General features: G+C 42.5%; 1 protein-coding gene across 5 annotated transcripts in view; it reads left to right on the forward strand.

Moving 5' to 3' along the window:
• Positions 1 to 24362, forward strand: part of Inpp1 (inositol polyphosphate-1-phosphatase) — a 29443-nt gene extending 5081 nt beyond the window's left edge. For 2 of the 5 annotated variants that reach the window (XM_021166124.2, XM_029479832.1), the window contains exons 2-7: positions 4285 to 4359; positions 14079 to 14330; positions 16625 to 16685; positions 19054 to 19254; positions 21921 to 22095; positions 23555 to 24362. In XM_021166124.2, coding sequence (XP_021021783.1) covers positions 14127 to 14330; positions 16625 to 16685; positions 19054 to 19254; positions 21921 to 22095; positions 23555 to 24104 — 1191 coding nt within the window. In that variant the 5' untranslated portion in view covers positions 4285 to 4359; positions 14079 to 14126 and the 3' untranslated portion in view covers positions 24105 to 24362. Of the gene's footprint in view, positions 1 to 4284; positions 4360 to 10223; positions 11774 to 13697; positions 13723 to 14078; positions 14331 to 16624; positions 16686 to 19053; positions 19255 to 21920; positions 22096 to 23554 lie in introns of those variants that run through there. The other 3 variants (XM_029479838.1, XM_029479834.1, XM_029479843.1) reach the window with 3 other exon arrangements.
• Positions 24363 to 27969: the final 3607 nt, after the last annotated feature.

The following is a 27969-nucleotide window of genomic DNA, read 5'->3' on the forward strand; positions in this document are numbered from 1 at the left end:
TGAGAGAGAGAGAGAGAGAGAGAGAGAGAGAGAGAGAGAGAGAGAGAGAATGTGTGTGTGTGTTTATCAATTCATGTCTGGTGCTCAGGGAGGCTACAGAGTGTCAGAGCCCCTGGAAATGGAGTTACAAACAGTTGTGAGTCACATGGATGCCTCAAATCAACCTCTAGAAGAGCATCCGGTGCTCTTAGCTGATGCTCTGGCTCTCCAGGCTAGCTCCTACAGCCCTGCCTGTAGCAGCATTTTCAATGAGGAGTTGAACTACCAAACTTCAGAACTTACCTCTACTCAACTCCTTAGAATTTACAGGACTTGTGTACAACCTCAGTTTGTATTAGGAATGAGTAGAAGTCTGTTTTAGAGTTATGAGTGATAGCTAAGAGGTGGTGATGTACACCTTTAATCCCAGCACTCGGGAGGCAGAGACAGGCAGATCCAGCCTGGTCTACAGAGTGAGGTTCAGGACAGACAGTGTTACACAGAGAAACCCTGTCTTGAAAAAAAACAAATGATAAAAGGAGATATGAGTGATTATAAGCCTCATTAATAGAAAATGGGAGAAGTAAAAATAAGAATGAGATCAGGGAGATAAATATTAAGTAGTTTATGGTTAAAATGAGCAGGAATGCAAGAGTACTCTGGATATTTCTGTGGCTTTAATAAGCCAGGCATATTGTTTAGTGCTCTGATCTTTCTAAACTAATGATGCTATAAATACTCTTTTATCAGTTCCTTTACTGATAATTCATTGGAATTCTGTGTTGCTCTCTTCCATATCTTGAAACATCTGTTTAAGTGAACACCTGGTTCTGGGTAGTAGGAACAAAGATGGTGGGTTCTGTCCTGCTAGGCCTGGCAACAGCACTTTGTAGCCTATGATCTGTAACTACCTGCAGCTTTTGGGATGGGTGTTTTAGGTCAAGTTATTTATTTCTACAGAAAGAAATCATCACCATCACCATCATCTAGGGAACTCTTTGAAGCATTCCTTCAGCTTATGGCTTCTAATAGTTCTAAGGTTTGGATAATGAATACTCCTTTCTAAGGTCAGTTTTGGTGTGAGAAAATCCCTTCAAACATGTCTAACAGAGCAAAAATCAGCCACTGATGACAACTCCTCAGTGTATCTTGGGGAGAGGAGAGTGTGTATCCTGTTTAGAAGGCATTTGTCAGCTTCGGAGTGAGGAGTATGTGCCCAGAAGGTGCCCTAGTAAAGCCCTTTCTGCCCTCTTTTTATCTTTTTATCTTTTTACTAACCCGTTCACTCATAACTAAATCCGGGACTATAACACATGGCCTATTAAAAATCAGTGTAGTTGCTGTGCAAAATCAACACTGAGACCTACAACAAAGTTCTTTGTTTAACACACACATACACATACAACACACACACACACACACAACACACACACAAAGAACATTGTTAAACAAAGAATATATATACATATATATACATGTATATACATGTATATATATATGTGTATGTATATACATACATATACAGACATACACATATATATATACATGTATATATATTGGGGGGCAAGGTCTTACTGTGTTAACATGGCTGGACTCAAACTCACAAAGATCTGCCTGCCTCTGCATCTTTAGTGCTGAGATTAAATGTGTGTACGACTATGCCCAGCCTCCCTACATATTTAAACTCTTACCCCAACTACTTTTTAAAAAATTCAACCAACAAATATTCATTATACCTTCATAGGTAGGTGATAAATGTCAAACACATTTGAGATAGGCATATCTGTGGCCGAGTAGTTTTGTTTTGCAGGGTATATCATCTCAGCCATTTTCTCAGATACATTTTTGGCACCATGAACATTCACAACATTGTGTAGCCATCAGCACTGCCCATCTGCAGAACCAGAACTCATTAAACACTAGTCCTCCATCAATCTTTTCTCCCAGCCTTTGTTGCTATGAGCATGACTAGTATAGGCACTTCATTTAAATGGAATACTTGTACATTAGGGTGGACTTATCTAACAGCATAGAATCTTCAAGGTTCAGTGCATCAAGCTTCGGATTTCATTCCTTCTCAAGGCTGAGTGATACTCTCCTACCTCTTTTACACAAAAAGTAACTGTAAAGATCAAGGAAGTTTTGAATTGGAACAGACTATAGACATCATCCTTTCCAATCAGCTTCTTTGATATTTTCCTTTTTTATGTTTACAAAATAAAGCCAACAAATCCTCTACAGTGTAAATCATATGATCATGTGCTTCAGACTGGACTCAGTGAGTCCCTCAACCCTCAGGGAACCAGGATTTTGGCAATCAGGTGGACAAGGAGTTGGCGGGATGACAAACAGACAGGGACACCAGAGAGAGTGCTGTATCTGAATGTAATTTCTCAAAGTGAGCATCAGATTATAATACAGAAGAGAATAAGGAAGTTAGGTGACACATCAGCCAAGGTACATTGAGGTTACTGGATGCTTAATGACTCTTTACACAAAACAGAGGAATGCATACATAAAGACTAGCAGGAATTAGGCAATATAACAACTGAGACAAAGTCAGCTCTATCTAAGGTCAGCTATATTCTTAGAAGCCAGGTGTGAGGTCTTTACATTCCCGGGGCAAGGGCTTTCATGCTCAAGCCATAGTTTTAACTAGGGAGTTCCACTCTAGCCAACCTTCTCATGAATAATGCAATACTGTAGTTCCTCTTTAAACCACAGCCCAATCTTCTTCCTAAACCATTGTAAATTCCTGTATATGGGAGTGACTTGGCTGTTATTCTGAGTGATTTTGTGGGGTACTTTCTTCTATTAAGTAATGTAGTCTGCCATACATAACTATAATAAGAATTCTAAACATACTTTGCTAAGTTTGCCCTGAGATTTCTAACTCTATGTAGTAGATAGTAATGCCTGATTTCTTACACTATCTCTCTTACAATCCTGGAGGCAATTCTGAATGTTACTAAATAGTTAACATTCTTACTGAATTCCAAGCCCAGAGTCAGCTCAAGGACTGCCTAGGACATTGGTGAAGGCCAGGAAGCAAAGTTCAATTTTGCTTAGGTATTTGACAAATCATTGCTTGGAGGCACCTATAATAAAGCAATACTGAAAGAAAGCACACAGATCCATTCACTGACTAACACAAGGACAGGTTTGGAGCATTTGTGCTACGGGATGCCAAGGCTCCAGGAGACCAATTTCCGTGAAACTTTTTGCCTCAGGACTGTGGCCAAGCTTTTGGGCTTGCCACGCAGGCTTCAATGGAGTGGGTGTGGCAGTCATAGGCATATAGTCATCAAGGGGTAAAGCAGAACGGGGTAATGTAGCAGGATATCTCCCTAGGGAACCATGGTCCTCACTCCAGAGCTGTAAAGGCCTTCTAAACAGAATGTACATTCTATCTTCCCAAGACGCATGCTAGGATTTGAAGGTGTTGACTAGAAGCCTCTTTCCTGTGGGCTACACTGGGTCTTTTTCTACAACACACTTGAGTGGTCTATATTGACAGTAAGAACAATTGTTAAATGAGTTGATACTTTCAGTCAGTGTTGGGAGGGTTCAGAAGGACTTGGGTAGCTTCACCTTGACACTCCTGAGAAGAGGGAAGCTCAGCTGTGGAATTGCCACCATCAGATTATCTAGTAGGCAAGTTCGTGGGACATTTTTACTAATTGCTAATAGATGTAGGAAGACCCCACCCCAGTGAGTGGTCATACTAACCCTGGGCAGGTGGTTTATGGCTGTAGAAGGAAGGTAGGTGAGCAAGCCAGAAACAGCAAGTCAGTGAACAGCATTTCTCCATGGTCTCTGCCTTAATTTCTGCCTCCAAGTTCTTCCTTCATTTCATACCCTGGTTTGCCTGGATGATTGTAGATTGTAATCTGGAATAAACCCTTTCTTCCTCGAGTTGCTTTTGGTCAACATTTTAAGGCACTCATAGAGAAGCAAACTAGGACAAACATCTAAATGTGGCCAACAACAATCAAAACTATAAGTCAGGCTTATGCTTCTAGCACTTGGGAGGTTGTTGAGGCAGAGGGATCTCATGAGACCAGACTGAGCTGTATAGTGAAGCCCTGTTGGTGGCAAAGGTGAGGGGAGAGAGGGAAAGACATGAGGGAGGGAGAAACAGAAGCTAACATAGACCTTTAGCTTCTTCAGAACTACAGTGAGTTAGACTAACCTGTTTTTATAAGTGCCAGGTATGCCATCACCATTTGAGAGTTAGGAAAAAAGGGAAATACTAGTGTGAAGTACATTCATGTCTATAATCCCTTTTGTTTGCTTTTGATGCAGGGCATCGCTACATAGCCCAGGCTGGCCTTGACCTACAGATCTCCTGCTCCAGATTCCAGACTTCTGGCATTACAGGTATGTACCATGGTCAGTTAAAATCTTCTCATCCTTAATTAATTTGTTGATTAATCAATTAGTTTTGTGTTTCTGGAGAAAAACCTAGGGTTTCCCTCATGCTAGGCAAGGGTGGTAATCCTAAAATATAGTCCCAGTCATTATATCCCATGTTTAATGTTGTTTACAACAAAAACAATTTAACTTATTATTTTAATGATTTATTACTAAATTAAGGATAGGCTGCCTATAAATGAGACAGTATAATTTCATATTCTGGCTCCGTGCTCAAGAAATGTAGTTCATTTGTTTGCCATTCAGTGAGAGATTTTTTTCTCTTATAATCAATATGGAATGTAAGTAGACTTTCCTATAAACAAATATGGCCCAAGTGCCTAACAGCTCCTGGCTAATGCTGATAAAATCCAAGTATGCTAAACACCAGGCAAGGGCAAAGTCTGTACTGATAAAACCAAGGGAAATTCATCAGTCAGCACTTATTGAACACCTCGGAGTATGCCCTGAGAGTTGTAAGAAATCACGTGTGTTTTCAGTATCTTGCAAACAGAACACGGATAGTAAGCAAATGTATCGTGTGTTTGGGATCTAGGTTAGAGATATAGCACACTCTTGTTCTGCTCATGTGTGTTTGTGTGTCATTGTGTATCTCCCAGGACCAGAGCTGAAGGATTCAGAAATGGCTCTGCTGGAGGCGCTTTTCTTTCTACACATGTATTAAACACACACACATACACACACAATGACACAAACACACATGCATGGCTGCCTTCTTTAATGGCAGAATGCTTTGTGAGCAGCCTCTGTGTCGTTGCCTGTTGTAGGCATTGATCGCCACTGCTGTGTGAATGCTATGTTCTTGGCTTCATTTTATTATTGGTGTATATTTGAGTTATTGCCAGTGTTAGCTCACTGGAAGAAGAGTTCTCGTGAATACTCTTGAACACATCTTTTAATGTATGTGTGCATATATTATTTGTTATATGCGAACAAAGGAAATTGCTGGATCAAGGATTATGTTTACATTCAACAAACCAGAGTGAGTTTCCAGGAAGTTGCACTAGCACCATTCATGCTACCACTTCTTAAGAGTTCATTGCTCCATTCCTTCAGGGAGATGCAGACTTTTCCATCTTTTTAATGCCAGTCTCACTGGACATGTGTTAATGCTGAGATTTACTGGAAAAAAAAAAAACCAATTACACCATATTGGACCAAATTTAAAGCAAGAGTTATTAAATATTAAATACTGACTAAGACATGGATTTTTGGTAAGGACATTCCCTAGAATTTCCCAGCTGAATGGCCCTGAGACATGTGTCCCAGGGGTTTATAAAGATTATCCTAGAAGCAACCATACTCCCCTGCGAAGCTTGGTTTTTTTTCCAAGAACCTATAACTTCCAGAATTCCAGGAAGTTACCTGGTCCTCCAGCAGGTTGATTTTGGGAATTCCACATGTAATGATATCCTGGTGAGGTTGTAGGTGCATTTCTACTTTCCTTCCAGGTAGTTTCTCACCTGGTTATTGAGCATGTGTTGTCAGAAATGTGCTATCTTTTATGAGGTGCTTATTTAAGTTTCTTGCCCTTGAACAAATTCCAAGAGTGGTAGACACATAAAGGGGTAGAGAAAGAGAGAGGAGAGCCTCTGAACCAGGGAGAATGGCATATGAAAGTGTTCAGTGTGCCCAAAGCACAGAGACAGTGTCATAGAGAGACCATCCAGGTCACAGAACAGGCAGTGCTCCTGGCTTTTGATAAAGTTCAACCAGGAAAGGATATTTTAGTTTCCAGAAACTTTAAAGGATTATAAGTCTCTGGTGATGCTCGTGGTTCCATTTCTTCTAGCCCAGGTGGCCAGGTGAGCACTTGAGCATCTCCACGAGCATCAGCCCAGTTACTGTTAACAACCTGTACACAAGATTGTACCCTGGTCTAAAACTCCTGGTGCCTGGCGTCTGCCCCCCTGCCCCCTTTTTAATTTTTTTAAAGTATTTATTTTTGTGTAGCAATGTTTTGCTTGCATATATGTGTGGGCACTAAATGCATGCTTGGTGCCTGTGGAGGTCAGAGGAGAGAATCTGATTCCTTGGAACTGGATGTATGGATGTTTGGTTGTAAGACACCCGTGTGAGTGCTGGGAATTGAATCCAGGCCCTCTTAATCCTTAAGCCATCACTGGCCCTGTCCCTTTCCCATTTTTTTAGGACAACCTCTAATCATTAAGCCTCAAAGAGGGCAAAAGGGCAGAGTCTATCCCCCCAAAATATCAGAGTGGAGCTGAGCAGAGCCTTAGCCACACCTTGGCATTCTTCATGCTAGAGGGACTCCTGGATAGCTGCATTCCCTTGAGAGAGATGATAGCAAGCACTCTTTTATAAAACACCCAGGTACTCTATGGGTCCCAAACCGTTCCTCCTCCTGCCGTAGCTGTCTATTGAGCTGGGCATCTGTATAGCCACTTCAGACCACCATTGCTTGGGAGGTAGTTAAAAGAGTGACTAGGATGTTGAGTTGTGTGGGGTTGGGATGCAGTCGGTGTATAAGGGGCATAGACACGGCCTCTGCAGACTCAGTTTATGTCAGAAGGAGGGGATGACAACAGAGACACCGTGAACTATTCAGCCATTTTTGAGAGCCACCCATTTTGTTGAGGGCCCTCATAGAGATGCAGTCTTGTACTTCTCTCGCTGTGGACAACAAAGACACATGGCCAGCTTCTGGCACAGCCAGGGTCTTCTATGAGAACAGAACCCTCGTCCCTAGAATCCTCAAAGAGTCTCCTAACAAAACATGTTCTTCATAGAAAAGTATCTCTCCCAGGCCACCCTCAGATGATTTGAGATGAGGCCAGAGTCTCCACATGGCATCCAGGAGCCAGAGTTTCCACCCATAACTCAGAAACTGAAGTGAGCAGATCTTGCCTTCATAAAGGGACTTTATTCTAGGTTTTTCAAAGCATTATAAATAGTTCCCAGGCTCTGGGATTTAATGAACTAGTAAATTTTAAGTGAAGGTTTCAGTGACCCACATAACTCCTGCCTTGTACTTTCTCAAGGAAGAACATATGACTGTGGTGTCTGTGAGCTTGTACTTAATAGTTAGAGCTGCCATTTAGTACCTACTGTGTGCAAGTAGCCTGAGCTAGTGCCTTTCCAGATACCTCATTTCATCTTCAGACATCACTGCGAGGTAAGCTTTATCCTTCAATTGCAGGTGAGGAGAGGCTCAGAGAGGCTGAGTAAATTATCAGATGCCACACAGCTAGGTTGCAGCTGAACCGTGTTTAGAATTCAGGTCAGTTTGATTGCAAAGCTTGTTGTGCCTTTCACATTATATTGCTCATTGCCTCTTAAATTTGTGTAAAGTATTCTGATAATTTTATTTTTCTTTTCATACGGGGGATCAAACTCAGAGCTCATGCCTGCTAGGCAAGTACTCTAATGCTATGCTGCTTCCCTAGACCCGGATCTGATTTTAAACTTCTGAATTTGTTATCTTTTGAGATAGGGTTTTATGTAGCACAGGGTGGCCTTGAATTCACCTTAAGCTTCCCCACAATCGTTCTACTCCTACCTTCTGAGTGCCGGGACCACAGGCAAGCCTACAGCCAGGTCTGACTTGCCTGCAAAGTTTTAATGAGACAAGAGAATAGGTAGAAATTGAACATGAGTCTTGTCTTTGTAAGTAAGGCTTTTTGTTTTGGATTTTTTTTTAGGGGGTAGGTTGCATTTGTGTGTGTGTGTGTGTGTGTGTGTGTGTGTGTGTGTGTGTACAACTATAAATACAGGAGCATGGGAAAATGAAAGGACAACTTTGGGTGTCTTCAGTTACTCTCCACCTTACCCTTTGAGACAGGGTCTCTCAGTGAACCTTGAGCTCTCTGTTTCCACTTATCTGCCTGACCAGTGAGTTCCAGGAATTCACCTGTCTCTGCTGCCTTTCTCCTACAAGCTAGGGTTACAGGCATGCACCATCATGCTCAGCTCTCTGAATGCTGAGGATCAAAATTCAGCTCTTTATAGTTGTGTGGCAAGCACTTTACAGACTGAGCCAGCCCAGTCCCCACTCTGGTTTGTTTGCTTGTTTTGTTTGTTTGTTTTGTGTTTTGTTTTTGACTGACCTACTTCTTTTTTTTTTTTCAGTTTTTTTTTTTTTTTTCGCCAATTAGACTTGAAAATTTCCCCAAAGCCAGAGATTCTAATTCTGACATTGTGACATAATTTTATGTCTGTATATGCTTATATGTATTGGCATTTGTGTGTTGTATGTGAAGAATGAAGCTTCTCCAAACCTTTTTCGCTGAGCCATGACTTGGTAGATCATTATAGAACAAGGCTTGCAATAAAGATGTTCTCACTGTGTACCTAGTGGACTGGCCTCTAGGGGCTGGCTGCTAGAACAGCAGCTGGCTGGAAAATTTATCTCATAGAAATAAACTTCTTGACCACACAAATGAAGAAGAAAAGGTTCCCCATTTTTACTACTATCTGGCCAGAAAGCAAAGGACAAAGGGGTGGGTTGTGTTGGCCTCTCTCAGGAGAAGTGCTAAGAATGGGGCTGGGCTCCTCTAAGACTGGAATATTGAAGTCCTGATGCCAATACCTCAGACTGTGACTGTGCAGTCTAGTGCTTTTACCCACCCTTCTGCCCCTGGCTTCAATCAACCCTGAATCCTGAGTGGGAAACATTTGATGAATGTGTGTATGGGTTGAACACACACAACTGCTTCCCTTACAGTGGGACACCTATTTATTTACAATGAGCTAGATGTTGTTAGTAATCCAGAGATTGCCACAGACTAACCTCTATTGGGTCTCTGATCTGTAGAGAATGGGTTTCTGGTTGCAGGTGAGCAAGGGTCATTGACAGACAGACACCGACTCAAGAGAGAGCTGAATCTGAATGTAAACTGTCAAATTAAGCATCAAAACTTTTTATACAGAAGAAAATAGGGAAGTTAGGTGACACATCGGGAAGGTACAATGAGGTTAGCAGATGCTTAATGACTCTTACACAAAACAGAGGAATGGGTACACAGACTGGCAGGAACTGGGCAATAAAACAACTGAGACAAAGTCAGCTCTCTCTAAGGTCAGCTATATTCTTAGAAGCCAGGTGTGAAGTCTTTACATTCCTGGGGCAAGGGCTTTCACACTCAAGTCATGGTTCTAACTAGGGGGTTCTGCTCTAGCTAACCTTCTCATGAATAATGTAATACTCTAAAGCCACAGCCCAATCTACTTCCTAAACCATTGTAAATTCCTGTATATGGGAGCGACTTGGCTTTTATTCTGAGTGATAGTGTGGGGAGACTTTCTACTAATAAGTAATGTAGTCTGCCATACATAACTATAATAAGAATTCTAAACTTACTTTGCTAAGCTTGCCCTGAGATTTCTAACTCTATGTAGTAGATAGTAATGCCTGATTTCTTTCACTATCTCTCTTACAATACGAGAGGCAATTCTGAATGTTACTGAATAGGCAACATTCTTACTGAATTCCAAGCCCATGGTCGGCTCAAGGACTACCTAGGGCACTGGTGAAGGCCAGGAAGCAAAGTTCAATTTTGCTTAGGTATTTGACAAGTCATTGCTTGGAGACACCTATAATAAAACAATACTGAAAGAAAGCAGACAGACCCACACTCTGACTAACGCAAGGACAGGTTTGGAGCATCCGTGCTATGGGAGGCCACAGTTCCAGGAGACTAAGTTTCTGTGAACTTTTCGCCTCAGGACTGCATCCAGGCTTTTGACCTGTCATGCATGTCACTACTGGAGTGTATGTAGCAAGAGATGATTTAAAGTGTCAGGGGATGTGCCTAAGTTCTATGCAAATATTGAGCCATCTTACACGAAGATCTGAGCACACATGTATTTTGGTGTCTGTGGAAAGTCAAGTCTCTAAAAACACTGAGAAATGACTGTTTGGAGGAAGGAGCTCTCTAGAGGTGGCATGAGGTCACATGGGTGGGTCCTAGTTCAGTCTGACTAAGTCATTATAAGAAGAGGGAGACATGTCAGAGTCGAATGCCCACAAAGGAGAGGCTAGCTAAGGACACAGAGGATGGCGAGGAAACACATTTCTGACCTGGAGGCCACCCAGTCTTAAACAGCAAATGAATACAAGAAGAATTAGGGATTTGTCACGATGGAAGCCTCTGTCTATCCCCATCACCATTACCATACAGTTGGTTTAGAGGGACATCACTGTACAGTGAACAGGTCTCTAGTAAGGCACTTGACAGTGAGAACAATCAGCCGAGGAAAGGGCTTTCCTGAGAGTAAGAGGGAAACCAACTGCCAATTAGTGACAAACTGAGCTCAAGGCTAGCCTGAGCTACAGGGTGAGTCACTCACAAAAGTCCAAAAGCCAGGAATGTAGCTTGGTATAGAGTATTTATCAGGCATGCTTATGCCTTTACTCTAATAACACAAGTGTACACGTGCATATGTACACGTATACACACACACACACACACACACACACACACTCACAGACACACACACCTACACACCTACCTAAAAATAAAAGCAACCACTACCAACAACAGACTTGCCTAACCCTGAATGTGAATCATCTTCCCTGTAAGGTTTCACTAAGGCTCCTACCAACTGGCCTCCAACAGAGGCTGTATAGAGTTAGTAAAGGCAAATAAATTAAATTTGCTTTTTAAAGTTATTTGAAAGATAATTTCCATAGAAACCCGAAGAAATTTGTGCCAGTGTTGACCCCAATTCTTTTCATATACAACTTGTCGCAAGAATTCCAGGTATGGGTTAAGTGCCCAAGGCTGTTCTCTTACTTGCTTGAATGAACTTAAGATAAATGGGCAGAGATAAGAACGGAGCTTACAGAAACCCTTAAGGGTGAGTTTGGGAGAAGAAATGAGCTTTCCTCCCAGAAAGTAGTAGGTCAACCATCTAATTAGAAAGTTGTACACGGAGACAAAGGACTTTCTATGTTATCCCAGCTGGTCTCAAACTCCTGGGCCTAAGCTACCCACCTGCTTTCATCTTTCCCAAGCAAGGACTACAGACTTGGAGCACTGCTGGGAATTTAGAAAGTACTGTATGTAGGTTGTTTTCTGGAGACCTGGGACCTCAGAGAAAGGAAGTGAGCTGGAGAAGTGCCCTGTTGCTTATGCTGGCTGGAGAAAGTCTCAACTGAAACTGGACAAGGAACTTGGAGTCTGGCAAAATGTGACAGTGGTATCCTGGGCCAGAAGAAAAAGAGGGTACAGTTGACACAGTAGGGTGACTCAGGACCTGAAAACTCAGAAGTGGAACTATGAACGTCTAGAGCCCAGACCTCTGGAGCATCACAGTCTGCAGTTCACAGCTGAACATTCTCTCCTCGTGACCCAGGTTCCTATACTTGCTATATCCTGTACTTGTAATATCTGCTCAGGTAGGGAAAATGACCATTACTAGAAGAAGTCAGGATCAAGGTGGGGGAACTCTGGGTTCCCTGAGGTGGCTGGGTGGAAACTTACCCAGTATTTTCTTACCCAAAGCTTACAGTATTTTTTCAGATTAAGAAAAAAAAAAGATGGGGGGAGGGATAAAGATTAGATTTAATGCTGTTGAATGTGATAACTTGCTCAAGTCTGGAGTGTATTCCTTTGTGTCACTATGCTGCTTCCAAATGAGAAGGAACTTATATACCCTTGGTTCATTGGCTCTTTGCTCTTACAATAATGCAGAATGTTTGCAATAAATCAAGTTATGGTCACCACCTTTCTACTCTTGTGGCTCATGTGCTACATACAGTGAGACTATGCATGCATCTCTGTGTTGTTCTATGACATCATTTGTGGCTAGTATTTATATAATGGATGCAGTAAATTATTTCTGAGTTCAAGTGGCTTGGCTATATGAATGCCACTTTTCTTCTTAATGTATAGGTCCAGAACAAAGTAAATGAATCTTCTAACAGGTTTGAATCTGGAAATAAAGAATAAAGGGCTTTTAAGGAGCCGTGTTTGCTTGAATTCTTCTGTATTATCTTGTAGATCTGACAACGTGGTAGCGAACCTGCCCCAAAAGCAAAACAAAACATGTTTATTTAATGTCTTTCCTACTTTAAATAATTTTAATCAACCTTGTATGAAAATATTTTAACTCTTATTTTCTTTTTTTTTTTTTTTAAACATTAAGCCAGTTTCTTTTTCTTTTTTTTTTTCTTTAGATCCATTTATTTATCATATGTAAGCACACTGTAGCTGTCCTCAGACACTCCAGAAGAGGGCGCCAGATCTCATTACGGATGGCTGTGAGCCACCATGTGGTTGCTGGGATTTGAACTCTGGACCAGATAACTCTTATTTTCTTACCAGAGATTAGGGAAGGACTTAATGGTACTGACTGAGGAAAGAGGGTCTTGGGTGGAATTTGGTCCAGTTATGACAGCAGCTCCCTGGAAGCCTGTGTGTTTCCAGTGTCAGGGAGTTAGCACCTGTCTACTACTGCCCTCCAGAGAAGACCACTGGCAGTAAAGCAACTGCAGTTGTGACAAGGGACATCTCTCTGTGTTGGTCATCTTTCCTTCATTTCTGTTGAGGAACATATTTCCTCAGGAAGAAAAAAAAATTGTTTTTTGAGCAGACTTAAGACAAACAGGCTCTAACAGTTTGCCACACCCCCACATCAGTGTTTTCACAGCTGAGTGGTTCCCAGCCTCAAGCTTCTTTTCATAGAGGAAACTGTTGTGATAATAAAGAACCCTGATGTGGGGTGTGTGGGGGCAGTTCTGAGCCCCATGTTTTAGTCTTGTGTAACCTTTTTTAGAAGTAACTCAACCCCCTAAGCTTCCGTTTCCAAACTGTATGTCACACAGGGCAGGGTAATCCTCACAACAAAGGAAGCAGAATGATTCAGGCTTTGAACAGGAAGAGGACCACAGAAGCATTTTGAGGCAGCACCAGTAGATAGGAGCCAGGTGTGGTGCACACACCTTTAGCCCTAGCATTTGGGAGGCAGACGCAGACGAATCTCTTGAGTTTCAGGCTACCCTGGTCTACAGAATGAGTTCCAGGACAGCCAGGGCTACAAAGAAAGAAAGAAAGAATAGAAATAATGATGTAGGCATACTACATAGTTCTTAGAAGACAGAACTTCTCAAGTCCAACAAGGTGTAAGTCCCCTTGCTTTGGTGTGCAGGCTGCTACTTGGTGGCAGATGGAATATGTCCCTGGAATGTTTGAGTGGAGTTGGCTGTGAGCTGCTTTATAGTGCTTGCCCAAGACTGGCCTCAGAGTCTGGAAGACACAATGCCTGCTGCTCATCCGCTTAGCACATGGATCTGGCAGCATGATTGTCATCCCTCACCATTCTCACAGAGAAGAGAATTACGTCAATGTAATTGAGATAAAGCTGTGTCATGATTAAAGTCCTTGTAACAATCTGCCTTTCCTCTGACGTTGTGACACTGTCTTGCTATGGCCCTGTAACATAAATTCTAATTCAAGGCTTTTTCTTTTTTCTTTCACTGAAAATTCAGTTCTTTGAGAGTGTAATTGGTTTACATGACTTTTGAGAAATACGTTTGTTTCAATCTTTAGATTGTAATTGCAGTCTTGCACGCTGAAAATGTGCGGGGACTCACTAGCAGGTCAGCTTCCCTGACAGGTTGCTGCCAGCTATGTGTTAGTGGGAGAGGCACCCTGACATCATCCCTGAACTGCTTTCTCTTTCATATTCTTGTGTTCTTGCAGCTGTGAGCCAGAGGGTGGGTGAGGCTGAGAAAGAAGCAGGCTTTAGAAATGTCAGACATCCTCCTGGAGCTGCTCCGTGTCTCCGAGAAGGCTGCTAACATCGCCAGGGCGTGCAGGCAGCAGGAGACCCTCTTCCAGCTGCTCATTGAGGAGAAGAAAGGTGCAGAGAAGAACAAGAAGTTTGCTGCAGATTTCAAGACCCTGGCGGATGTGCTGGTGCAGGAAGTTATAAAGCAGAACATGGAGAACAAGGTAAGAGGTCAGGCCACGGTGGCTGCAGGACACCTGCCTCCGTGCCTCCTCTGGCCCCCTCAGAATAAACAGCAGGCCTTTTACTGACTCTTATGTTCTCTTAGGTTCAAACAAACACCTTGCAGCCCTGCCTTATTTTTATTACAGTATTAAAATGGTCTTTGCAGGAAATCATTGAAGTATAGAAAAGCAAACAGGATGAGGGTGCTCAGATTCCTAACCTGAGTATATGGTATTGACCCTTTTACTTATTGATGGGTTTCTTGTTAATAAATAATATATGCTCTCTGCACCAGAGCACACTGAGCTACATGCTCCCGAGGGCCACTGAAGCTTCCCTCTGTGTGTCCATGCTCTGACCCACTTATTTCAGAGCAGCGTTTGGCTTCTCAGCTAAACCATTTATCTAATGTTTTGCTTTGGTTATGGGCTTGGAATTAGGCGAAATCTCCCTTTATTCTACTATAAAAATATGGTCATGACAAACACTGATTGTGATTCTATGTGTGGAAATGGCTAGAAAAAGCCAGGATTCTTGAGTCGTAACAGTAACACCAGCAAGCAGTGCTCACTGAGTACCAGGCTGCGTGGATTTGACTTTGTTAACCCTATAAGGATTCTGTAAGGTTAGAACCATTGTTCTACAGGGATGAGGCTGTCACAGAGAGCTGGAATAAGTTGCCTGAATTGACACTGCACAGCATGACAGCTTGAGTTCTTGAACATAGGAAATATTTTCTGAGTCTGTGTCATTGGGCATTCTGTCGTCTTTTATATAACTCCCCCCACCTTCTTTTTTTTTTTTTTTAATTTGGGAGGATGGAACTTTATGATAGAAAATAATATAAAACATGTCAATATCTTTATTGAACTTTTTAAACCTGAGGACTACTGTAGAATTCAGTAAAATCTTGACCACCAGTGTGAGAAGAGAATACATGAATTATACAAAATCTCCATAGACTATATATTTTTTTCATGCCCTTTACTACCTGGCTTTGGTGAGCTAAATGAAGGAAGCTTGTTTTCTGTTGTTACTAGTGGAGACCCTTGGATACAAAGGCGGGTTGGGCAACTGGACTGGATATATGTCAACATTTTATGGGTTGATATGTGCCTCTAAACAATAGAACAAGCTCAGGCAATTGTTCACGAAGTAATGCCAGAATTTATTAAACAAATACTTTCCATTTGAACTGCTTTAGATACTTCTATTTCAGGCCCCCTCTGTCTGCATTCCTCTGAATAGCTCTGTAAGCAGGTGTGGGGGCTGGGGAACTGGCAGATTGCCAGCTCTTGTAGGCCTGTTCTCTTCTGCAAAAGAGAAAAAAGAGTAGCAGGCAGTGTGGCCATTGGTGGTTTGACCCTCTGGGATGGGCAAGTTTAAGGCTGTCAAGCAGCTCCTTCCCCAAACCAGCAACATCTCAGTCAGCAGTATTTGGGGGCGTGGGGGGTGGGGGAGAGTCTTCGAAGGGTCAGGAATGAACTGTGTTTATCTGAGCATAACACAGAGATGAGACAAAAGTCTCATTTGGTCCCCTGTTCACTCTGTGTTGATGCTTAGGTCACAGGTTACTACAGTATTTCTCTTCTTTTTTCTTCTTGTTCTCTTTTCTGTCATCTTCTAGCCTGGAAGGTAATGACATTCCTGACAGGTGCAGAGATGCAACTGAAAATGGAAATAAAACCTGAGACTGCCTTCCAGCCTCTTCTCTCCAGCTTTAGATTATTTTAGGAACCGGAGAGATGGCTTAGTGGTTAAGAGCACTGGCTGCTCTTCCAGAGAACCTGAGTTAGATTCTAAGCACCCATGTGACATTATTATAATCATCTAATGGGATCCAATGCCCTCTTCTGGTGTGACATACATACAGACAAAGTACCCATATACATAATATATATATGTATATATACATATAAAATCTATTTTAGAAAAGGGAATTATTTGGGGGACTTGAGCATTCACAGGGTAGTGTTGGGCACAGAATTAATATATATACCCAGTCCTGTGGCTCTCCAGCAGAAAGCTGAAAGGACATCAGGAAGCCAGGACTCAGCCGTTTTCCTGGCAAAGGAGCAGGAAAATATTAGAAAACTAAACACAGAATCAAGCTGACTTAGTTCCATGTTCAAGCTGACTTTTGCAATGGGTGTTTTTGAGTTTCAAATCTAACTCTGCTCATGGAACTAACTCTCTTAGGACCTGATTGTGGAGGTGGTGGTGGGGGGGGGGGCTTTGCTGTCATTTGATTTTTGTTTTTGTTTTTGTTTTTGTAAAACTCTGACTCATTCAGTTTCCAGGCTTGGGGAAAAAAGTTTTTGGAGAAGAATCCAATGAGTTTACAAATGATTTGGGTAAGTATAAGAATCTTACTGTGTTATGTAGTAATTATCATATTATTCTAATCTCTAACTCAGACCATAACATAAGTTAATGCTAGGAAGCTTTTGGGATAAGGAGCATAACATGCTTAAGTATGAAGCTTTATTTAGACTCTACCTCAGAATACCATGACATTTAAGTTAGAGAGAAGCAAGGTGGTTTCTTGGAATAATTCAGCAGCCCATGAATCATTCTAAATTTAAATGTGTAGCATCTTAGTAAGTGTGACGTAGCCTTTAGGAAAATTCTATAGCCTTTTGACAATCTAATGTGCCCATTGGTGCCCCAGAAAAATGTTCATCTACATGATTGAGAAGATATTGTCTGGGTGGGATTTAAGTCCTTTTGGGGTCCCCTGGACTCTACAGCTCTTGACTGAGTGTAGCAGATACCTCAGTCCTGGATTAATGCATGGTGTTGCTCCAGTCGCCCCTGTACTTCATCTCAGAACCTCGGTAAAGGTACTTGGCTTAACCAGAAACTTCCTTTCATACAAGTTTTTAATTTTATTTTTCTGTTGTTCGGTTTGATGTGACCCCTGCTGTGTTTTCCAGACGTGGGGCAGAGACTGCAGGCATGAACTGCCCACTTGGCTTCTAGCAAGTTTTTAGTATACATTTCTATGACTCTCAGAAGACAGAAATCTTATTTAAACTTCTAAAAATTAGAAATAAGTATTGTGATTGACTCAAAATACATTTAATTTACAATCCTACATCTGACTATAAACAGTTAAGTGCTTCATTTGCCTAGAACTAAAGAGGCAAAAAACATTCCATTTTCATTTTCCTGTTTGTAAAAAGACAGAGAAACATGGATCTGAGTCTGTGGTGCCTGCTGGCACTACTGTGGGGCTTCCCGCTAAGTGTGATGGAGACAGCTGGCCAAGCTCAAGCATATGATATACTCATTTGAATGGCCCATGATTTTCAGTAAGCTGGAAGCACCACTAAGTGTGTGGCAGTTAGCCCCCCATTTTAGCAGCCTAACAAAACACAAATTTAAGTATATTTCAGTGACTGATAGCTCAGTCATTGCTGTGGGCTGGAGAGGCAGCTTTGTGGTTGATACCTGCTCGGCATTCCTGGAGAGCCTGCTCTCAAACTCCAGCACCCCCCAAACAAGCAAAACATGAGGAGTTATTACTGTGATCAATTGATTCCCACTGAGCCCTAAGCTCTGCTGAGCCTATCAGATCTTAGACTTTCCTGAAAATTCAGTACATCCAGGTGGTGCCTGGAGCATTTCCAAAGAGCTCACAGGTGCTGCTGGTTGGAGCTTTTGGGGTAGGTAGGAGCGTGGATCTGTAAACCCGTCCCCCCCCCCCCTTCTTTTAAGAGGTCTCACTAGGTCGCACAGCCTGCCTTGAACATAAGCAAGCCTTCCTCTGAGTACTGGGATTACAGGAGTGTCCAACCATATTCAACTCAGCTGTCACTTTTTACTATTAAATCTGGTATACCTTTTACTTCTGTGTAGACAGGGTCTTGTGTGGCCCAAACTGACTTTCTAATTTCTGTGTCACCAAGACTGGATCTAAAATCCTAATCTTCTGACATTCACCTACAACATGCTGGGGTTTTAGGTATTGCTACCATGTCCAGCTAACTTTACCTATTTTTCCAGCCTCCTCCTTCTTTTCTCCCAGGAGGCTGGCAACCAGACTCATCAGGGGCCCAAAGTGCATATTTTAAGAGCTGCCAATGCAGGGCCTCTTTTCTCTGTTTCCATTGGAGAGGTGGCCAGCTAACACATGGCTTCCAGCTGCTGTCACAGAGGGGAGTTTTTGTGTCATTTTGATCCACTAAGTTTTACTGCATTCAAAATTACTATGTTTCATCTGATATTACGGAACATAAGCAATATTTTTGTTATAAGCAGTATTACAGAAGGAAGTAGAAGCATTTCTGTATGTGGATACAATCTACCTGTTCTTTTCAGTAACATTCTGAAATGGGCAAAGCAACCTACACGCTTGAAAAGTCAAAGTCAAAGCTAAGTAACAGAGCAATCATCAAAGGCTGAAGAATGCCACTTGGTCTGTGCTGCCCCTTAAATAGAATGGAGAACTTTGTCCATGTAGACATTTCTCTGGGCAGCAGGCTTAGTCCTGGAACCTAGCCTCTCCGCGGAGTTGAAGAGTGTGGCGCCACTAGCACCCACAGCATTGTAAAGTATGGCTGGTGATCTGGCAATTGGGAAGGTTTCAGAACCATTGCTGTGGCACCTAACCGATGAGTTCAGCTTAGCTGCCCAACCCCCTCCCTGCCCGATGCCGTCTGCTGTTTCCTTCTCCCAGACTGCCTGGGAAACAGTGGCTCCAGTTTGTCTTTATTCTAGGGGAAAAGATCACAGTGGAGCTGCAGTCCACGGAGGAGGAGACGGCAGAGCTTCTCAGCAGGGTCCTTAACGGAAACATGCTGGCATCGGAAGCGCTGGCTCAGGTGGTTCATGAGGACGTGGACTTAACTGATCCCACGCTGGAGTCCCTGGACATCAGCATCCCTCACGAGAGTCTTGGGATTTGGGTGGATCCCATTGGTAAGTGTAGAGCCGCTCCATGTGCGTTTCCTTTTCGTTCTAGCCCATAGTGTTCTTCTTAGGGGTCAGGGCAGCTCTAAGAAATAGAGACTGTCAGAACACCAGATCTCCTGGGAGAATTTTATTTTTGGTTTTGTTTTTTATTATTTCATACATGTATACAGTGAAATGTGCTCATACCCCCAACACTTCCCAGACCCCCCCCAACATGTTCCCCTCCTGATATCATGTCTTTATTTTTATTTTAGAAACTCACTAAGTCTAATTACTGGTGCCCAACTAGGTACCTAAGTGTGGGCATATCCACTGTCATGTGGGAGCAACCCTTCCCCCAGAAAACACTTTTCCCCCATCGAGTAGCCAGCTGCCAACAGCTCCTCATGAGCCCCTCCCGTGTGCTGGAAGTTTGGTTAGCTTCATCCCATGAGCATTTACATCATGGCCACTGCTGCTGTGAGGTTATGGGTGCCTTAGTCATGCCATGACTAAGAGAAGTTGTTTTATTTTTTTTTCTTTATTTTTATTTTATGTGTATGAAAAATGGCCCAAAATACTCATATACTATGTGTGTGCAATGGCTGTGGAGGCCAGAAGAGGGCATCAGATACCCTGGGACTGGAGTTACACATAGTTGTGAGCCATACACACACACACACACACACACACACACACACACAGTGTGAACTGACTAATCTGTAAATGACTTCAGACTGGCCAATCAGTGAGACTGTGAATGGCAGCAGTGCGACTCAGCTTTCTGCCATATGTGAGTACAGGGTAGATCTTCAGATTTCAAAACACTAAACCCAAACCTGACTTTAAATCATTGGCCACTCATTCAGTTAGGCAACAGTCAAAACCCAAGGACAAGCCAAACAGCTGAATGTGTCTTGGGCAACTTGTAAGCCAATATAAAGCTTATTAAGTTCTTGTCCTTTTATAGTAGAATTGTAATTATAATGTGTTGCTTTTTAAATGTAGCCCCTTTCCTCAACGGCACTATCAAAGTCCTAGGAGCAAAGTCTCCTCACTTTGCTATCTCCTGGTAAATTCTGCTTCACACACTGGAAGTCCTCATTATACTGAGCCAGACAACTGTGTTAGCACCTATCCTGCATGTGAATTGACACAACACAGTATAACAGCAGATAGCTGCATAACCTTCAGCCAGCATATTCTATATGAACACTAAGAATTTTCCCCCAAATCTCTGGTCATGAAAGGGTAAATTGATATCTATTATAACTCTGAGGGGCAGTGATCTTCTGTATCCTACCTCTACGCTGGAGAGATGTTTGTTGGGTCATTGGCCAGACACATCTTTCATTGTGTGCTAGTTCATGGGATAGCAAAGTACCAATAGAATGAATAGATATTACAAAGCAGATTTATTTGATTGGTAGGGACTGAGTAGTCCAGCAATGGCTGTCACACTCTGGAGAGGCTGGTAGCTGCTCAGTCTACAATGCTGGATACCTCAATAGTCCAACTCTGACACTAAGAGTCTGGAGAATTCCCAGAAACCACTGGACTTTAGACCCTTTTGGCAGCCCAGAGAAGCTTAGGTTCTGACCTCAGTGAAGGATTCCAGTAGCAGCAGCAGCAGCAGCAGCAGCAAAGAGGAAGGCAGACAGGCAAAACCAGCCCTGTTTTTCCTTAGACCTCTTTACAGCTAGGCTACTGGAAGGTGCCACTCCCTCTGTGGGAAGATTGTACCCACCTTCAAATAATAATTCCAGCTAATATCTTCACAGACACATGCCTCTTAGTTGATCCCAGATCTAGTCAACTTGACAATCAAGATCAGCCCTCACAAGCACTGTTAACTTCTTCTCTGTTATGCTGACTTCATTATCCCCTTTCTTGCATCTTGGGGAGGTAAATGATAACAACAATAATAGGCCGTCTCAGGTCTGATGGACTCCTAGAAGGCTTTTCCATCTCAGACTGTTCCTCTGATTAGTAACAGTTCTCAACAAACAAACAAACAAACAAACAAAAACCCTACCACAGTTTACCAGTTAAATGCGTTTTTAGAGGTGTGTGTATGTGCTCCTATTCACAGGGCACATATGGGTCAGACTTGTAGACTCATTCTTTCCCACCTCACTGGAAGCTCACTGATTCCGTCAGACTGGCTGTCCAGCAAACCCCGGGGATCCTTTTGCCTCTGCATCCTCCACACTGGGATTTTTAAGTGTGTTGTACTTTGCCCCACATCTTACACTGGTGCTGCAAATCCAAACTTAAGTCCTCACACTGTTAAAGCAAGCACTTTCTCCACTGAGTCATCTCCCCAGCCCTAACTGCCCTTGAGGAATTATGATATGCAAGGTGCTATGCTAGGTTCCATAGGATTTTAACCGTGTCCTCAGCTTCAAGAGGCAGAGGGATAAAAATCTTTAGTTAAAGACTAGCCTGTGCTACATAGAAATCCTATTTCAACACAATTAAGACAATTTTTAAAGTTCTCATACACTCAGAATGAAGCATACTGCAGCACAAGCAACTTAAGCATGAGTGTTCAAATGATTCAGTGCAGGCAGTGCCCAGAGGTGAGATCTGATTGGTTACTAAATTAGAAGGGAACTTACACAGAGCAAAGCTCCTAGAGAGTCGCCACTACTTCTAAACAAACTGTCCATTTGCTTCATTTTTTTTTTCAGATTCAACCTATCAGTATATTAAAGGTTCTGCCAATGTTAAATCCAACCAAGGTGTTTTCCCCAGCGGACTTCAGTGCGTGACCATTTTAATTGGCGTGTATGACCTACAGACAGGCCTGCCCCTAATGGGAGTCATCAATCAGCCTTTTGTGTCCCAAAACCTAACTACTTTAAGGTAAAAAAAAAAAAAAATGGACGTTTTCAGTCTTGATCATCTAGCCTTAGCTTTGCTTGTTAGGATTGTCGCTGTACATGGCATTCCCATGAGTAGATTCTGTGGGGTGTGCCCACTGTGAGTCCACAGGGCTGGATTAAAAAAAACGCCTTCTATCTTCAGTCCCAGAGTTGGCATAGTTTTATTAGGGTTTAAGTCCACACTGATACTCTAAAAGAAATTAATACTGTCTTGGAGAAATCATAGCTTTGCATTTGAGATACAGCAATCTTATCCCTGTTTCTAAAATTCACTCAAAACCACACAAACAGATTAATGCTACACAGTGTCTTCAGATACACAGAGACAGGGTAGACACCACCACTGTGTTGCCAGATGAATTTCTGTGTTACGATAGAAGAATTACAAAACAACATGTGCAGAGTGTTCAGTGGAATGATTGACAGACATGGCCAGGATCAACTCCATCGCCTTCTAAATACTGCCAGGGTCAGCTTTCTTCTGCCTGATATCTCCCTGCCTTACTATTGACTCCATCACAGCCTGGAGAATGGCCAAGAGCCTCTGTGCTGAAGCACTGACTCCAGAGCACAGCGAGTTTGAACACAGGCAGTATCTTTTGCTCTCCATTGGAAAAAACTTGCAGTCTCTGTCACATAGGACTGTTTGTTCTAATGAATCTTCAGCTTACTTCAGATAAGGATGGAGTTAAAGTTTAAGCCTCTGGAGTTTATTCTGGTTTTCTTCAGACCAAGTATGTTTTGGTAGTTTTTTAAACGGCCATTAAAACTGGGCATGGAGATACACACCTGTAAGCCCAGCACTCCAGAGAGGCTGATACTCCAGAGTCAGGACTCCAGGGCTTCAGTGGGTCACAGATTCAGGGAAGAGACCCCGGGTTTGAATGCAGGTTCCACCACTTAAGGATCCAGGTGGCCTTAGCAAGTGATTTGCTTTCCTGGCCCCTAGTCTCTCATCTGTACATAGAGTACCTGACTCAGAGGGGAAGTGGATTATACAAAGTTGCTATCTATTGTTGCCAAAAATAACAATGTGAGTCGGCTCTTGGAGTTAAAAGCCAAAGCGAATCAGAATAAAAAAGAATAAGCCAATGACGGGAGGCCTGCAAGGGAAACTGAGGGACTTATAAGACTTGGATGTTCATCTCTTTCTCTCGGAGACTTTAAATGACAGAAGCAGTACTGAGCTTTGCCATTGTTGTTAGAGGCCAGAAACTGTATCCGTACTTTACTGCTATCCCAGCTAGATATGAGAGTGCTCTAAAATGTTAGTGCCCCTCTCTCAATATCACAGGCTGCTCTGTGCTTACACGGCACTCTTAGAGTTAATTAGTAGCTCGATGTTGGTTTATAGGCTCAGGAGCATTAAAACTCATTTTGCTTTGAGGCATTTGAGTAAAACAAACATGCTAATCGGCACCTAAACCTGTTTCCTGCAGGTGGAAGGGACAGTGCTACTGGGGCCTTTCGTACATGGGGACCAACATCCATTCCCCGCAGCTCGCCATCTCTAAAAGCGACAGTGAAACCCAGACTGAAAACTCTGACAGAGAGTTCTCCAGCCCCTTTTCTGCAGTCATCAGTACCAGCGAAAAAGACACCATCAAAGCTGCTCTATCGCGCGTGTGCGGAGGTAGCGTCTTCCCCGCGGCAGGGGCTGGCTACAAGAGCCTCTGTGTAGTTCAGGGCTTGGCTGACATTTACATCTTCTCAGAGGACACCACATACAAGTGGGACTCCTGTGCCGCCCACGCCATTCTGAGGGCCATGGGTGGGGGCATTGTAGACATGAAAGAGTGCTTAGAGAGAAGTCCAGACACGGGGTTGGATTTGCCACAGCTGCTGTATCATACGGAAAATAAAGGTGCTTCTGGGGTGGATCTCTGGGCCAACAAGGGAGGGCTGATAGCATACAGGTCCAGGAATCGGCTGGATACCTTCCTGAGCCGCCTCATCCAAAACCTCGGGCCTGAAAAGACACAAACATAGGACTCTCATCTCAGGGCCCTTCAGCCGAACTGCATCTTTTCCTGTTATCTCTTGAAGATAGTTTTGTCCCACTTGGTTAATATTCACCTTCCTGTTTTGAGGAACATCTTCTCATTATGTGTTCATGACGTGAATTTTAGTAAATTAGTGGCATTTGTGTCACAGTTAAGTTGGTATATGATATTGTTATATGAACATTGTGCTGTTATTGTTGCTTGGAACCCTTCAATAAAATACCAAGGGAGGAGCAAAAATGTACAGTTCAAGTGGAATGACTAAATGAACCAGCTGTTTGGATTCAGGCAGCTTGGGTATCCATGGGGTTAGCTTGAGGCAGAAGATTTAGAACCATGAATTAGAATATTATAGCTAAGTTTATGTACTTTTTTTTTTTTAATTTTGATTTTTTGAGACAGGGTTTCTCTGTATAGCCCTGGCTGTCCTGGAACTCACTCTGTAGACCAAGCTGGCCTCGAACTCAGAATTCCACCTGCCTCTGCCTCCCGAGTGCTGGGATTAAAGGTGTGCGCCACCACGCCTGGCTAGTTTGTGTACTTTCAATACTTGTGTTTCTTATTAAAAAAAGAAGTCTGATAACTGAGGGTTTCTACTTACTGAAGCAGGGTGGGAATTAGAAATCAGGAAACAAAACAGAAAGACATACAGAGACTGGAGAAAGAGAAGACAAAGCATGTAATAGGTGGTTGGTAGGTAGGTAGGTAGAAAGGAAGAAAGAAGGAAAGAAAGAAGAAAGAAAGAAAGAAAGAAAGAAAGAAAGAAAGAAAGAAAGAAAGAAAGGAAGGAAGGAAAGAAAGAGAAAGAAAGAAGAAAGACAGACAAACATAGACAAGTGATAGTTGGTAGATTATACATACATACATACATAAATACATACATAAATACATACATACATACATATACAGGCAGGCGATAGATAGTAGATAGATCACACATATATACATACATAACATACATACATATACAGACAGGTGATAGTAGATAGATCTCATATATACATACTACATGCATACATACATACATGCATACATAGGCAGGTGACAGATGGTCAAGCATAGGTAAAGCAGAAGGGGGTGTAGCAAAGAGCTCCCTATATGTTTTGCATATTTACTACTCTCCACTACAATAGCAGTACAACCTTCTGTTTGCCATACTAACTTCTCTTAGAGCTGTGCATAGACCACATGTGCAATGCTCTTTAGAAGCTCAGACAACCCAGGGAGTGTCAACTGGAAGGATCAAACAATCCCTCCAGTCTCTCTGTGCTCGGGGTACTAATGGCTGTTTCTGTAGCATCCTCGCGGTCACAGATAACTGGCAATAAGTCAACCATATTTATTTCATCTCTTATTCTTCAACTCAAGAAATGAATTGACAAGTAATTTATGCATATTATATTGTACATGTATGATGCTTTGAAGTATGCATGCTACATTGAGCTAAAAAGGGTGAGCTATTATCTCACCTTCTGTGGTGAGGACATTTACAAGCCATTGCTAGGATTCATGCAGTACATGCCCCCACTGTTAGCTATAGTCACCACGTTGGACAGTAGATCTCTTGAAGTTTTCTTCTAACTGAAATCCTGTTTTCTTTTATCAATATCTTGCTAATTCACTCCTATATGGGGACTTTCTCAGACATGCCAGTGATTTAAATAATGACATAGGCACTTTTTAATATTCTAAAGCTTAGGCCTTTCAGTTACTCTAACCCTACTAATCCTGGCACTATGTGCCGCAGACCCTCTTGGTCCCTTGTCTGCATGGAACGGGTCTCTGGTCACAGGTGGGCAAGGAGTCGGTGTGAATTGACAAACAGACTCAACACAAGGGAGTGTGGATCTGAATATAATTTGTCAAATCGAGCATCAAACTTTTTATACAGAAGAAAATAGGGAAGTTGGGTGACACACTGGCAAGGTACCAAGAGGTTACTGGATTCTTACACAAAACAGAGTAATGCAAACACGGAAGAACTGGCAGGAACTAACTGGGATAAAATTCAATGTTAGCAACTGGGATCAAAAACAGCTCCACCTAAGGTCCACTTAATCTTAAAAGCCAGGGGCAAGGGCTTCGTGCCCTTACCGTAGTTCCTACTCTAGTCTATTGTATAGTGCACCTTCCCCCTAGGCCATTGTAAATACTTGTGTATGGGTGTAACTCAGCTATTTATAGTTCTAAGTATCTACTCTGGTTCCTCTAGGTCACAAACTTCCTTCTTCCTAGATAATGGTAAATTTCTGTGTAGGGCAGTGACTTAGCTATCCATGCCCAAGGTTGAATCAAGGACTGCCTAGAATCTAATTTAGCTATATGTCAAAATATCAATCCTTAGGAGCACTTGTAATAAAGCAATATTAAGGGAAAGCACAAAGATCCGTTTACCAACTAAAGCAAGGACGTTGGAGCATTCTTTATACAGGAATGCCAGGGTTCCAGGAGACTAAGTTTCCATGAACTTTTTGCCTCGAGACAGAGCCCAGGTTTTCGGGGCCTGTCGCACTTGTCACTACTGGAGTGGATGTAGCAAGTATGTCCTATCACGTGACCATCTCTACCTGTCTGTCCTGCTCTCTGATCCAATGTTCTGCTCATCTGGCTGAATCTCCTGCCTCTGAATCTTCTCCCAGCATCCCTCTCTCTGCCCGAAAGATCTGCCCTCCACTTCCTGCCCAGCTATTGGCCATCAGATCTTTATTACAACCAGTCAGATACAATTCACCTTAGGCAGGTGAGGAAGAGTGAGTATTTACAAACTATGAGACCCATGATGGGCCATAGAAATAACAATACTGAGATCCTGCCAGCCTTTAGCTCTCTGCCGCTGCAGAATTAACAATTGACGCTGCAGAGACACTCCTTCACACAGTGCTACCCTTTCTCCCTCCTGACTCAGCCTTTAGTAATCAACATTCTACCCTTTGCTTCTGAGTGAGTTCTCTAGAGCACTGAGAATCTAGCTCTATAACGGCAAACCTCCACTCAGTCAGCCTTGTAGGACTGGAACATACACCAATGGGCACTTAGGGTGATGCCATAGTCCTGGCTGCTGTACTCACTCCTGTGATAAACCTGGAACAGCTGCTTCTTTCACATGAATTAGCCATCGTTGTTAGAACTTAGTTTCATGCAGCAGATCCATTAGTGATGCAGATAGAGCTTTAAAAGTCTACACTGGGCTCTGGGCCTGAAGTCTTGCAAGTTGTGTATTTCTGTTACTATTCTTTTTTATTTGAAACAGGGTTTCACTGTGTAGCTTTGGCTGTCCTGGAACCTGCTCTGCACACCAGGCTGGCCTCGATCTCGGAGATCCTGAGTACTGGGATTAAATGTGTGTGCCAACATGGCCCAGCTCTGTTACTAATTTTAAAGGTTGATTTGAAGATAAGTTCATTCTTCATGAAACACATAAGAAATTAGAACTTAGGAACTTGCTCCCATATGCACTAGCATGAAGAAATTGCATGTTATGTTTTTTTAAAAGCAAGCAATGTTAGTATGAACATCTTAAGAGTATCTAGTCAATAACATACAGTAAAAGCGGACACTTCCTGAGAGATTTGAATGGGCAGTTCCCTAGTTACAGAGAATGGAAAAACCCAAAGAGAAGTGAGAGACAATACATTTTAGATATAACCAGCCCTTTATCTGTACCTTTCATAAACACAAACTTAAGTAATGTTAGATGGAAAATGCTTTTTAGTTTCAATTGTACTGAATATGTAAGAAGTTTTCATGTCAATGTTTTCCAGATACTGTGGTTGAACATCTATTATACATACGTACATACATACACACACACACACACACACACACACACACACACACACACACGCACACAC

The sequence above is a fragment of the Mus caroli genome, chromosome 1 (genome assembly GCF_900094665.2).
Source record: "Mus caroli chromosome 1, CAROLI_EIJ_v1.1, whole genome shotgun sequence".
NCBI classification, from domain to species: Eukaryota; Metazoa; Chordata; class Mammalia; order Rodentia; family Muridae; genus Mus; species Mus caroli.